Source organism: Doryrhamphus excisus, chromosome 5 (genome assembly GCF_030265055.1).
Source record: "Doryrhamphus excisus isolate RoL2022-K1 chromosome 5, RoL_Dexc_1.0, whole genome shotgun sequence".
Classification (NCBI taxonomy): Eukaryota; Metazoa; Chordata; class Actinopteri; order Syngnathiformes; family Syngnathidae; genus Doryrhamphus; species Doryrhamphus excisus.
This window is the reverse complement of record NC_080470.1, coordinates 18,150,702-18,164,049: the sequence shown is the minus strand read 5'-3', so window position 1 is coordinate 18,164,049 and position 13,348 is coordinate 18,150,702. Positions and strand designations below refer to the sequence as shown.

Below are 13,348 nucleotides of genomic sequence, written 5' to 3'. Positions count from 1 at the left end.
TTTTTAACCCAAATTTCTCATTAAATATTAAATTTTTTTAATCTGTCATGGAGCAATAAAAACACCCGTGCTCCAGCTGTGATTTTTATAATTTCTGCTGTTTTTTTTAACACAAATTTCTTATTAAATATTAATTTTTTAATCTGTCATGGAGCAATAAAAACACCTGTGCTCCAGCTGTGATTTTTATAATTTTTGCTGTTTTTTTTTTTAACCCAAATTTCTCATTAAGGTAATTTTTTTTAATCTGTCATGGAACAATAAAAAACACCCGTGCACCCATTGGCGTTTTGATGGTACAACAAAGCAGAAAAAGTTGTCAAAAATGATGAACACGTACCGTAGCAACAATAAAGCAGTACTGCCGGCGGGGAAAAGCGTCTCCGTAGCGCCTCGACCGGCAAGGACAGACTGTGTACTGTGTGGAAAAACATCGTCATTGCCATTCCCGAACCGTGAATGTCTCGTACCTATCAGTCATCAGGAATGGCGCTGTTACAGTTGCCGTGGTAGATATAAACGGGTCCGTCGCATCCATAGTACAACTGAAAGACGTCCCTGTATCCGTGCTCCCTCCACCAGGTGCACAGTTGACGGTTCCAGCCGCACGCCAAAGAGTAAAACAAGTCCGGATGCTCCATGCCGATCATGGTGAAGAAGTCTTGGTCCCCGAGGTGGCCCCTGAAGCTGTACCGCTCAGCCAGTTTGGCTACGTTTGTGGGTTCTAGCAGTTGATTGTAGAGCGCAGAGTTCCTCATGGCAGCCAAGTCCAGCAACATGACGCCGCTGTTGAAGCCAGGCTGACCCTCGGGCGGCGGTTCGCCCACTCTGGTCGTGGGGTTGTCCTTGCGATACTGCCAGAACGTGTGTCTATATGCGACGGGGAGATGACAAACAGTCAACAGGCAGAGCATCCATCAGATATCTTCCAACGGGACACCACTCCACCACAACGGCGAGGACTGAACTACCCCGTTTACACAAACACGCCCATGGGCCACTCATCATTCAGCGACGGCAGGGGTGTCCAAAGTGTGGATTGAGGGCACTTTCTGATATGTGACCCACGCCATTCTCACAATATAAAACAAGGGTCTCAAACAACGTGGCCCGTGGGGCAAATGTGGCCCGCAGGACACTAGTTTGAGGCCCCCGCCTTGATATGAAAGTTTAATGTTAGTGCGGCCCGCGCAAGTTTGATATGGATGCTGTATGGTATCATGTACCCAGAAAAAATTATTACGTTTGATTCATGTTCATGTTAAAGGTTAAATAACTGTTAATAGTTATCCTCCCTATCAGTGTGGAAGTGGTAAGTTTTTGGCTATTTAAGTTTAAAGGAAATAACTTGAAGGCTACCGTTTAGGTCGCTAGCTCTCTAGTTTGCGAGTTAGCATGTGTCTCAAGACCCTGCAGTTGCGCAATATGTTGTTAATAAAAAAAAGTATAAATGTGACTATAGTCGTGTTTTGTCATGTCTACTGGAGCCTATCACAGCTGTCTTCGGGCGTACACCCAGGTGGCCAGCCAATCACAGGGCACATATAGACAAACAACCATTCATACTCACATTCATACCTATGGACAATTCGGAGTAGCTAATTAACCTAGCATGTTTTTGGAATGTGGGAGGAAACCGGAGTACCCGGAGAAAACCCACGCATGCACGGGGGGAGAACATGCAAACTCCACACAGAGATGGCCGAGGGTGGAATTGAACCCTGGTCCCCTAGCTGTGAGGTCTGCGCGCTAACCACTAGACCGCCGTGCCGCTCCAGGAAAACAATATTGTCATTTTAGTAGCACAAAGTTGGAATATTGAAAGGAAAACATTATTTAATTTGCAATATTATGACAAAACAAAACAAATAATAAAGTTGTCACTTTCTTAAAATTAGGCTCCAGAAAAAGTCAAAATTATTTTGGAATAAAGTAATAAATATTAGAAGAAAATGTACAAGAATAAACATGAAATAGTTGGGGAATTAAAAAAAAAACTAAAATAAAATTAATTTAATTAATTCTTAATTAATTAAGAATAAAGTCAAATATAAAAAGGGAAAAAAGTCATATTCTAATGAGAAAAAAGTAGCAATTTTATTCAATTAAGCCTGTATTATTATGAGTTAATAACTAAAAAATATTATTAAAAATTAAAATATTAAAATTCAGTTTTATGATCATCTTTCTTTAGCCACGTTCATAAACGCAAAGGGCAACTCCGCTCTCATGTCCTTGTGCTGAACAAGCAGCCGAGTGGCCAAAACAGGAAGCAAGCGGGTGTGCGGGAGCGCCAGAGGCTCTTGCCCAGTCAGCAGCCTCCCCTGCCAACATCCCACCGGTGACGTTGGCACATGACATACGCTCTTTCAATAACCTTTGCTATGTGGACAGTGGCATTCCAGTGTACAGTACAGCACTATGGAACCTCTGCTTTCCTTATCAATTCATTCCAAATGTTTGGCATGGCCCAAAACGCTTGGTTTTAGAGGGCGGTGCAAAACCGTCCCTTTGTGATGTCATAGAGAAGCAGACTTCCTTATATGGGCGTGTCTGTATTTGATAATTCCCGGCAATTCATTCATTCATTCATTTTCTATCGCGGGGGTGCTGGAGCCTATCCCAGCTGTCTTTGGGCGAGAGGCAGGGTACACCCTGGACTGGTGGCCAGCCAATCACAGGGCACATAGAGACAAACAACCATCCACACTCACATTCATACCTACGGACAATTTGGAGTCGCCAATTAACCTAGCATGTTTTTGGAATGTGGAAGGAAACCGGAGTACCCGGAACTCTCAATGTCACTTCTGGTCTACCCCCTCCACCATCACCGCCCCACCCCTCAATTCCCCTAGGTTACACATTTATGTCTTATTTACTCTTATTATGTTTACTCTATTGGGTAATAAGAGTGTAAAGGTGACTATAGGGGTATTATGTCATGTCTAGAGGTCTCCAATAATCTTATAAACCATATTTAAAAGGATGAAAACGAGTTTTCTATGCTCTAAAGTTCAGAAAATATTCAATTTATAAATAAGGAACTTCAGTTTGTGCAAGTTCACTCATCACAGTTGGTCTGGAACCAATTCACAGTGATAAATGAGGGATTACCGTCCACTGAAACTAGCATGGATGTGTTAGATCCCGTAAGGAAGGCAGAGTGTTGAATTTGTTACATCGCAGCCATTTGGAATTTATTCATTCATTCATTCATTCATTATCATTATCATTATCATATTCATTAGCTTTTCCTCACAAGGGTCGTTGTGGCACTGGAGCCTATCCCAGTTGTCTTCGGGCAAGAGGCGGGGTACACCCTGGACTGGTGGCAACAACCATTCACACTCACATTCATACCTATGGACAATTTGGAGTGGCTAATTAACCTAGCATGTTTTTGGAATGTGGGAGGAAACCGGAGTACCCGGAGAAAACCCACACATGCACGGGGAGAACATGCAAACTCCACACAGAGATGGCCGAGGGTGGAATTGAACCCTGGTCTCCTAGCTGTGAGGTCTGTGCACTAACCACTCGACCGTCGTGCCGCCCCATTCCCAGCAATCTGAACATGAAATATCTCTTTTTTTGAAGCAGCATGCTCTCACCCGGAATAGTGCATTAATTTCGGACATGCCACGCGACGCCCTCATGTCTGGGGTCAGGGGTCAAGAACTGACAGTAGCTCCTAAACATGTTTCAATTCGCTCTCTAACGACTTTATTCATTTATTATCAACTTGTACACCCACTATATTAGAAAGTGGGGCTCGGTCGTCGTTCAGAAGCACTTTGGTCATGTGACCAATCGGAGGCGGGACATGGGTGGAATAACTTAAAACAGACTGTCTCGGTGGGAAGCACAAATCCAGGGAAAAACAGCTGGAATAGGTGCAGATTCTGGAAGATCTGCAATGTTTTCTGTGCCGGTTATTGTGTGTAGCTGCTCTATAGGAGTCCACAAATCAATACAATAAATACAATAAAGTTGTAATGTTGTAACATTTGCTGTGTGTTGAGCAGCAAGCTACGACAATAAGTCAAATACTCCAATAGCCAGAAGAAGAGAAAATAACATTTGTGTTGAAATCTGAAAAATAAAAAAATCTGTTACTATTATGAGAAACAAAAAGTTGCAATTATTGGAAAATTAGCTTGACTGAAAAGTTATGTTATCAAAAAAAGCACAAATCCAGGGAAATACAGCTGGAATAGGTGCAGATTCTGGAAGATCTGCAAAGTTTTCTGTTCCGGTTATTGTGTGTAGCTGCTCTATGGGAGTCCACAAATCAATACAAAGGGTTGGAAAATTAGCATAATGGAAAAAAAAATTGTTTAAAGTTGTAATGTTGTAACATTTGCTGTGTGCTGAGCAGCTAGCGACGGCAATAAGTCAAATACTCCAACAGCCAGAAGAAGAGAAAATAACATTTGTGGTGGAAAAAAAAAAAAAAATCTGTTACAATTATGAGAAACAAAAAGTTGCAATTATTGGAAAATTAGCTTGACTGAAAAGTTATGTTATCAAAAAAAAAGCACAAATCCAGGGAAATACAGCTGGAATAGGTGCAGATTCTGGAAGATCTGCAAAGTTTTCTGTGCCGGTTATTGTGTGTAGCTGCTCTATAGGAGTCCACAAATCAATACAAAGGGTTGAAAAATGAACATAATAGGAAAAAATATATATAGTTTAAAGTTGTAATGTTATGCAAGAAAACAAACCAAAAAAAACAATATTAAGTTGTATTATTTAGGGAATTACGTTGATGAAGAAAATATATGATCTGCCATCCTTTCATTTTTCACTCTGTACCCCTCTCAGGAAAAAGTTTGGACACCCCTGGGTTATGGTGAGAAGCACGTCTGACCGACAAAAGAAGCGACGCATGATTTGACATACATATTTGACATTATACAAACATAATAAAACACAATATTGACCCAGAAACTTACTGACGCAATAGGATCACTTCCTGGTTCTTGTCGGTAGTGAAGTGTCTAACAATGTGATGGCTACCTTATGGAAAAGAAGAAAGTCTGAATACGGACCTCTTCACGTTATTATTTTATTTAGGTCAGCGCTTCAATGGCCGACAAATAGAATGACCCTCTAACTTGCACAAGCACATTGATCCAATTTATGAACAGCCGCGCCTGCCCTCTTGCTGCAGAATGGAGCATGTGACGGAGGATGATGACCCACATCCAGCAGCTGCAGCTCCACCGCGTTCTAGTCCCCGCGGAGCGCTCGGACGCCGCGAGTACGTGCCCGATACAGCATTTTCTCATGTGAGAGCCTAAGGATGTATTCTATCAGGGCTCACCGTGACCATAACATGGGAACAGAACCATAACAACGCATGGGAAACAACGTTGCATAAAACAAACACACATTTTAACCCTGCCTTGTGTTTTATATTTAATACAGAGTCATTTGTCTGACTTAATACTCATAAGAGCAGTATAATGCGTTGCAAGTGGTGATGTTTAAATTAGTGGGTGAACTACCAATCCAGACCGAAAAACACACAATAAGACATCTTACTCTGATTTATTTCTAATCATTTACGAATTATTATATTTGATTTATATAATATACACGACCGCTCAAAAGTTTGGGATCACTTGGAAATGTCCTGTGAGACGTCTTTGTCTTAAACTACACACTGTCAGATATGTGTCTGCATTGTTTTTCTGTCCTTGTTAGACCCAGTTTGTGCTGCTCTCTGAAGGGAGTAGTTAACAGCATGGTAAGAGATTTTAGTTTTAGTTATGATTTTTAGATGGCTTTTCCAGCATGATTTATTAATAGATTCTGCATCGTTTTTCTGTCCTTGTTAGACCCAGTTTGTGCTATTGTTAAGGATTTTTTTGTCTTTCATGATTCCAGTCACCCCTGGTTTAATTAATTGGTTACAGACCTGCCAGCGATGAAATTAATTTCCACGATATAGGATTCCAAGTCAATAAATAGAATATTTTTGGAGTTGGAGCACGGAAAATCTGTTTATGACTTTGTAAATACGAGGGATTTATGTTGCCGATTTTGATACCAATCATCCATGAGTGAAATTGACCGACTCCGACACCGATCATATGGAATAATTCTTGTTTGTTTCTTTGTTTCTTCTTGCACAGTTGTGCAGCATTTTTCTGTCCTTGTTAGACCCAGTTTGTGCTGCTCTCTGAAGGGTGTAGTTAACAGCATGGTAAGAGATTTTAGTTTTAGTTAGGATTTTTTAGATGGCTTTTCTAATCATCTATTAGCCTTATAAAATGATGAACTTGGATTAGCAGCCATACCAGGAGATTGATGCAGAGGACTGACAGTTGTTGATAGTAGGCCTCTATGCAAAAATGGACATCCTTCTTTGAAAATCATCTCATTCATTTTCATTGGTTGGGAAATGGATACAAATGTTTGTGAAATGGAAAAAAAATTGTTTGCGAAATGGAAAAAAAAATGTTTGCGAAATGCATGAAAATGTGTTTTTCTTTGGTAAACAAAGAAACTTGCAAGTGATCCCAAACTTTTGAGCGGTAGTGTATGGCATTTGATTAATGGTTTTTGATTTTATAAACCTATCCTTAGTCATCCATCATCGGCACAGTTGTGCAGTGTTTTTCTGTCCTTGTTAGACCCAGTTTGTGCTGCTCTCTGAAGGGAGTAGTTAACAGCATGGTAAGAGATTTTAGTTTTAGTTTAGATTTTTCTTAGCATATCTACATGTGTTGCTGAAGAAAATCCTTTCGTTGCATCCTTTCGTTTTTCACCATGTGGTCCTCAGCGGAAAAACAAGTGAACAGCATCATTCATTATATGGCGTTCTTTAGCTTTCCGTGTTCTAGCTTACTCTGTTAAGCATCCAACAGGACAGATCATGTTATCATGTCTTGCCTCGCATCGTCACTGCCAACATAACAGTGGCGGAAAGGATGTGGGGAAAAAAAACTCAACAAGTGACAGAGCCCTTCTGTGCTGCAAGCTCTGGCAAATGTGTCGTCCACTTTGTTCCCGACGAGAAGCAGCAAATTCCCGAGGGACGTGTTACACAATCTTAACCGAGTTTGTTTGCTTCTGAAGGAATGGTGTCTTTTTAAAAGCAGGCAGTGAGACATTCATTCAAAATACACCAAAATCATTTGATTGCGTTATCTGTGACACTTATGTAAGTGGATCTCGTCTCTTGGGCTTTTGAAAAATGCAGTTGTTTTTTTTTAACTTTGTTAATATTGAAGCTTTCAGTGGCAGGATGTGCTGTGAATGGTGGGAGGAAGCATTGTCCCGCATCACATTCTGTCCATTAGAACCCCAATGAGGACTTCATCACAGGCCTCTGTGTGGAAAACAGGAAAGGCCTCCAGAGGAGAGGATGCACATCATCGCTTGTCGAGCCAAACTAGCTAACTTGGCTACAGCTACATTTGCTGTGTGTTGAGCAGCGAGCCGCAGCAATTAGTCAAATACTTTGGCAGCCAGAAGAAGAGAAAATAACATTTGTGGTGAAATGTTAAAAAAAATAAATCTTTGACTATTATGAGGAACAAAAAGTTGCAATTCTTGGAAAATTAGCTTGACTGAAAATTTATGTTATAAAAATGCAACATAATAATAAAAAAACAACAATATAAAGTTATAATTTGGAAAAAAAGGTTGGTTGGGGAAAACATTATAGTGTGAGAATAAAGTCAAAATATGGAAATTAAATAAATATGATGGAAATAAACTCATAATGTTAAGAAAAAAGGTAGAAATATGAAAAAAGTAAAATAAAATAGTTAGAAAATAAAAAAGTCAAGAGTAAAGTCAAAATATTAAGAGAAAAATTGCATTTTCTTACAATAAAAAAGTTCAAATTTTACAAGAAAAAACTATATATTGAAGAACAAAGCTGAAATATTACATTAAAATATATATGTCCCCCTCCCCCCAAAATTGTAATATTATGATAAAAGTTGCAATTTTTGGAAAATTAGTTTGACTGAAAAGTTATGTTATCAAAAAAATGTAACATAAAAAAACAACAATTAAAGTTGTAGTAATTACAAAAAAGGTTGGTTGGGGAAACATTATAGTGTGAGAATAAAGTCAAAATATGGAAAATTTTGGAAAATAAAAAAAGTCAAGAGTAAAGTCAAAATATTAAGAGGAAAAAAATGCATTTTCTTACAGGAACATTTTTTTTCAAATTTTACAAGAATAAACTCCCAATATTATGAAGAATAATATTGTCATTTTAGTGGAACAAAGCTGAAATATTACATTAAAAAATATGTTCTTTCCCCCCAAATTGTAATATTATAATAAAAGTTGCAATTTTTGGAAAATTAACTTGACTGAAAAGTTATGTTATCAAAAATACGTATATAACATAAATATAAATATATAACATATAAATCTAAATATATAACATAATAATAAAAAAACAACAAAATAAAGTTGTAATAATTAGAAAAAAAGGTTGGTTGGGGAAAACGCTATAGTGTGACAATAAAGTCAACATATGGAAATGAAATAAATATGGAAATAAACTTATAATATTAAGAAAAAAGGTAGAAATATTTAAAAACAAAGTTAAAATAGTTGGAAAATAAAAAAGAGTCAGGAGTAAAGTAGGTAAAAAAGGTAGAAATATAAGAAAAATTGTTGGAAAATAAAAAAGTCAGGAGTAAAGTCAAAATATTAAAAGGAAAAAAAAGCATTTTCTTACAAGAAAAAGAAGTTGCAATTTTACAAGTATAAGTCCCAATATTAAGAAGAACAAAGCTGAAATATTATATTAAAAATGTGTTTGTAATATTATGATAAAAACAAAGTTAAAATAGTTGGAAAATAAAAAAGTCAGGATTAAAGTCAAAATATTTAAAAAAAGTGTCAATTTTACAAGAATAAACCCCCCAAATTATGAAGAATAATATTGTCATTTTAGTGGAACAAAGCTGAAATATTACATACATTTTTCCCCCCTCAAATTGTAATATTATGATAAAATTTGTCATTTTTGGAACATTAGAAAAGTTATAATATTACAGGAATAAATTCCTAATATGACAAAGTTTTACAGAGATTAAGAAGAAAGTGGAAATTATTGGTAAAATGTCAACTGCAAAAATACAGAAAAATATCACAAAGAAGATATGTAGGTATTTTTCCAACATATATAATGTTTTAACATATATACAGTACAGGAGTTGCTTTATAAAATAAAAATTAGCATCCTTTAACTATGTGGACATCCCTGGTCTAGGAAAACCAGGATGACATGAGCAGGACTCCTATTATCTCTTGCACATCCAACTTTACCTTTCATGTGTTTTCTACTGTGGCTATGTCGCTGAATGCAAATACGAATAAGAGTATCCTTCTCCTTCAGCCACCTTGAGACTACGTTGAGTTAAATAGTCCATTGTTCCTTCAGCACAGATGATCAACCCTCCCTGGAGGAAACAACCAGGCTACGCGTTTGTTCCAGTAAGCAGCTGCAACGCAAGCTGACCTCACTTCACACGGTCCTACTACGCTTCCCAGATACCAACACACACACACACACACACGTCCTGTTTTGATGCCCTGTCTGGATGGGGGAAAAAAACAGCCAAGTAACAGTTGAGCTGTGTTTGTCTTATTATGTTGGACAGGGAAGGGAAAATATTGGCGGAACAAAGAGCTATAAAGTCAAAATATGGAAATGAAATAAATATTATGGAAATATACTCATAATATTTAAAAAAAAGGTATAATAAAAAAGGTATAATGTTTTTAAATAGAAATATTTAAAAACAAAGTTAAAATAGTTGGAAAATAAAAGTCAGGAGTAAAGTCAAAATATTAAGAAGAAAAAAAATGCATTTTCATACAAGAAAAAAAAGTTGCAATTTTACAAGAATAAACTCCCAATATTATGAAGAATAATATTGTCATTTTAGTGGAACAAAGCTGAAATATTACATTAAAAAATATGTTTTTCCCCCCAAATTGTAATATTATGATAAAAGTTGCAATTTTTGGAAAATTAGTTCGACTGAAAAGTTATAAAAAAAAGATAATAATAAATAAAAGAAATAAATATTATGGAAATAAACTCATAATGTTTAAAAAAAAAGTTAAAATAGTTGGAAAATAAAAAAGTCAGGAGTAAAGTCAAAATATTAAGAGGAGAAAAATGCATTGTCTTACAAGAAAAAAGTTTCAATTTTACAAAAATAAACTCCCAATATTATGAAGAATATTGCCATTTTAGTGGAACAAAGCTGAAATATTACATTAAATTTACATTAAATATATTGCATTAAATAAAGACATTAGAATGAAGTCAAAATATGGAAATTAAATAAATATTATGGAAATAAACTCATAATATTAAAAAAAGGCAGAAATATTTAAAAACAAAGTTAAAGAGTCGGAACATAAAAAAGTCAGGAGTAAAGTCAAAATATTAAGAGGAAAAAAATGCATTTTCTTACAAGAAAAAAAATTGCAATTTTACAAGAATAAACTTCCAATATTAAGAAGAATAATATTGTCATTTTAGTGGAACAAAGCTGAAATATTACATTAAAAAATATGTTTTTCCCCAAAAATTGTAATATTATGATAAAAGCTGCAATTTTTGGAAAATTAGCTTGACTGAAAAGTTATGTTATCAAAAAAATGTAACATAATAATAAAAAAAAAATTAAAGTTGTAAAAATTTGAAAAAAAGGTTGGTTGGGGAAAACGTTATAGTGTGAGAATAAAGTCAAAATATGGAAATGAAATAAATATTATGGAAATAAACTCATAATGTTAAAAAAAAGTTAAAATAGTTGGGAAAAAGTCAGGAGTAAAGTCAAAATATTAAGAGGGAAAAAATTGCATTTTCTTACAAGAAAAAAAGTTGTAATTTTACAAGAATAAACTCCCAATATTATGAAGAATAATATTGTCATTTTAGTGGAACAAAGCTGAAATATTAAATTTTACATTAAATATATTACATTAAATAGACATTAGAATAAAGTCAAAATATGGAAATGAAATAAATATTATGGAAATAAACTCATAATTAAAAAAAAAAGTAGAAATATTTAAAAACAAAGTTAAAAAACTCGGAAAATAAAAAAGTATGGAGTAAAGTCAAAATATTAAGAGGAAAAAAATGCATTTTCTTATAAGAAAAAAATTTGCAATTTTACAAGAATAACTTCACATGGTCCTACTACGCTTCCCAGATACCAACACACACACACACACACACACGTCCTGTTTTGATGCCCTGTCTGGATGGGGGAAAAAAACAGCCAAGTAACAGTTGAGCTGTGTTTGTCTTATTATGTTGGACAGGGAAGGGAAAATATTGGCGGAACAAAGAGCTTGGAATTTGGAATGAGTGTGTTACACAAACACACACACACACACACACAATCAAACGGTGTCATAATGAGGCAGTAGTAGGAGGAGTTGATTACTGACACCTAGTGACCAGTTTAGATGTTACAGATCATAACAGCCATCTCTGACTGTACTGAATTTGGATACCTGTACACTGGCTGCATCTCTCTGGCGATGCCGATGACGGCTCCCGCTGCGAAGCGATGGAATTCCTGGAAGAGGTCCCTGATGTTGGTTCTGTACTTCAGGTCCAGGTCGAGCTGCACGATGCGCGTCAAACCTGCGAGAACATGTGACACGTTTGAGCAGCCGTTTCATTCAGGAGATCAGAGCGTATGCTTCGAGATTCCGCTTAAAACAGCAAGTTGGAGGTCATAAGTACACACATACAAAATGAAAGGTCAGTCGAGTGATGGTTTGGAAGAAAGCGTGTGTCCGACGGCGGCTTGTTTGCATGCAGGATGTTCAAGTCTTCATCTGGTCATTGTCTCAGCTTCCTTTGTTTTTCAGTTGGCATAGTGATGAAAGAAGAGGGAAACGGCGGGTGATGGTGTCATGGACACACAGCCAGACAGTTATTCTACCCGTGATAGGACGCCTTGGAGGGGAGGCGTTCATCAGCCGCGTGTGGAAGTAATAAAAAGGGGAAAGGCTGCTATTCATTCATTCATTTTCTACCACTTATCCTCACAAAGGTGGTGCTGGAGTCTATCCCAGCTGTCTTCAGGCGAGAGGCGGGGTACACCCTGGACTGGAACCTGGAGGATGACACATCCATGTTGCCCTACTTCATAATCCACAGGGAGAATTAGCTTGCATCGTCCGGTTGGAGCTCTTCTGTGACTCTTGGCCGACATTGATCGCAGACGGCGCAAAGACAACCAACCTTGGTTGCAGTTGCGTCATTAGGGCTATTTTTTTTCATTTGATATTTTTATTGATTTTTTTTAATTGATTTTTTTTTTAAATCTCTGACAAATTTCATACAGTAGGGCAAAAGCAGGCTAATACTAGCCTACTACTTGGTTGCAGTGGTGTCATTAGGCCTATTTTAGAAGGTCTTCAGCCCCCCTAAATAATTTTATATTGATTTTCTTTATTTAAATTTTTTTTAATTACTTTTTTTTTTACAAAAAAAATCTCTGACAAATTTCATACAATAGGGCAAAAGCAGGCTAATACTAGCCTACTACTTGGTTGCAGTGGCGTCATTAGGCCTATTTTAGGGGGTCTTGAGCCTGCCTAAAATGTTCTTAAGTCTCCCTAAATAATTTGATATTTTATGTTTTTTAATAGATTAAAAAAAAAATATAGAGATTTTTTTTACAAAAAAAAAAACAGGAAGAGGTGTGCCAAATGCTTCCAACACTGATGAGGTTGGCTTGATGTTGGATCCGTGACTCGCATGACCGAACTGGAGCAAGGCAGGGTGAGGTTGGGGTGAAAGTCGGAAAGTGAAAGTTGCCCCCCCCCCATGTTACTTACCTATGTTTTACTGCTGATTACTAAAGACCGGAAAAAAAGTAGAAATACATATTTTATTTTTCTGATGAAATACAAGAGTGTAATGTTTCTTTTGGTATTTATTTATTATATTATTATTTTTTTTTTTATCATGTCTGTAAAGCCCAAGGACACCATATTCAGTGTGCCTTGAAATAAGAGTTAAAATCATCCAAAATGAAGACAGGGACAGTTTTTGAAAAACGTCTGGGATTAAATGAGTTAATATTTTGACTTTATTCTTATGAAATTATTGCTGATTTTGTCATTTGTACTGTTTTTTTTTCTTTACAGTTTTCAGTGTTCACGCCGGGCCGCATTTTGGACACGCCTGTTACTAAGCCAAACGGAATTAAGACATCTTAGCTTTTGGTTCCATTCTTACTGGTTGTTTATTGGTCAGACAATGCCATCGCTGCTGGTTCTGTTGAGAGGAGCTATTATGGTGGAACGACACCTACGTATGCCG

At 36.6% G+C, this 13,348-nt stretch overlaps 1 protein-coding gene across 2 annotated transcripts in view; it reads right to left on the bottom strand.

Annotated features, from left to right (window-relative positions):
• Positions 1-227: 227 nt before the first annotated feature.
• xxylt1 (xyloside xylosyltransferase 1) overlaps positions 228-13,348 on the bottom strand; it is a 28,772-nt gene continuing 15,651 nt past the window's right edge. For both annotated transcript variants that reach the window (XM_058074387.1, XM_058074386.1), the window contains 2 exons: positions 11,524-11,656; positions 228-870 (listed from right to left, as the gene is read on the bottom strand). In XM_058074387.1, coding sequence (XP_057930370.1) covers positions 474-870; positions 11,524-11,656 — 530 coding nt within the window. In that variant the 3' untranslated portion in view covers positions 228-473. The remainder of the gene's footprint in view (positions 871-11,523; positions 11,657-13,348) is intronic.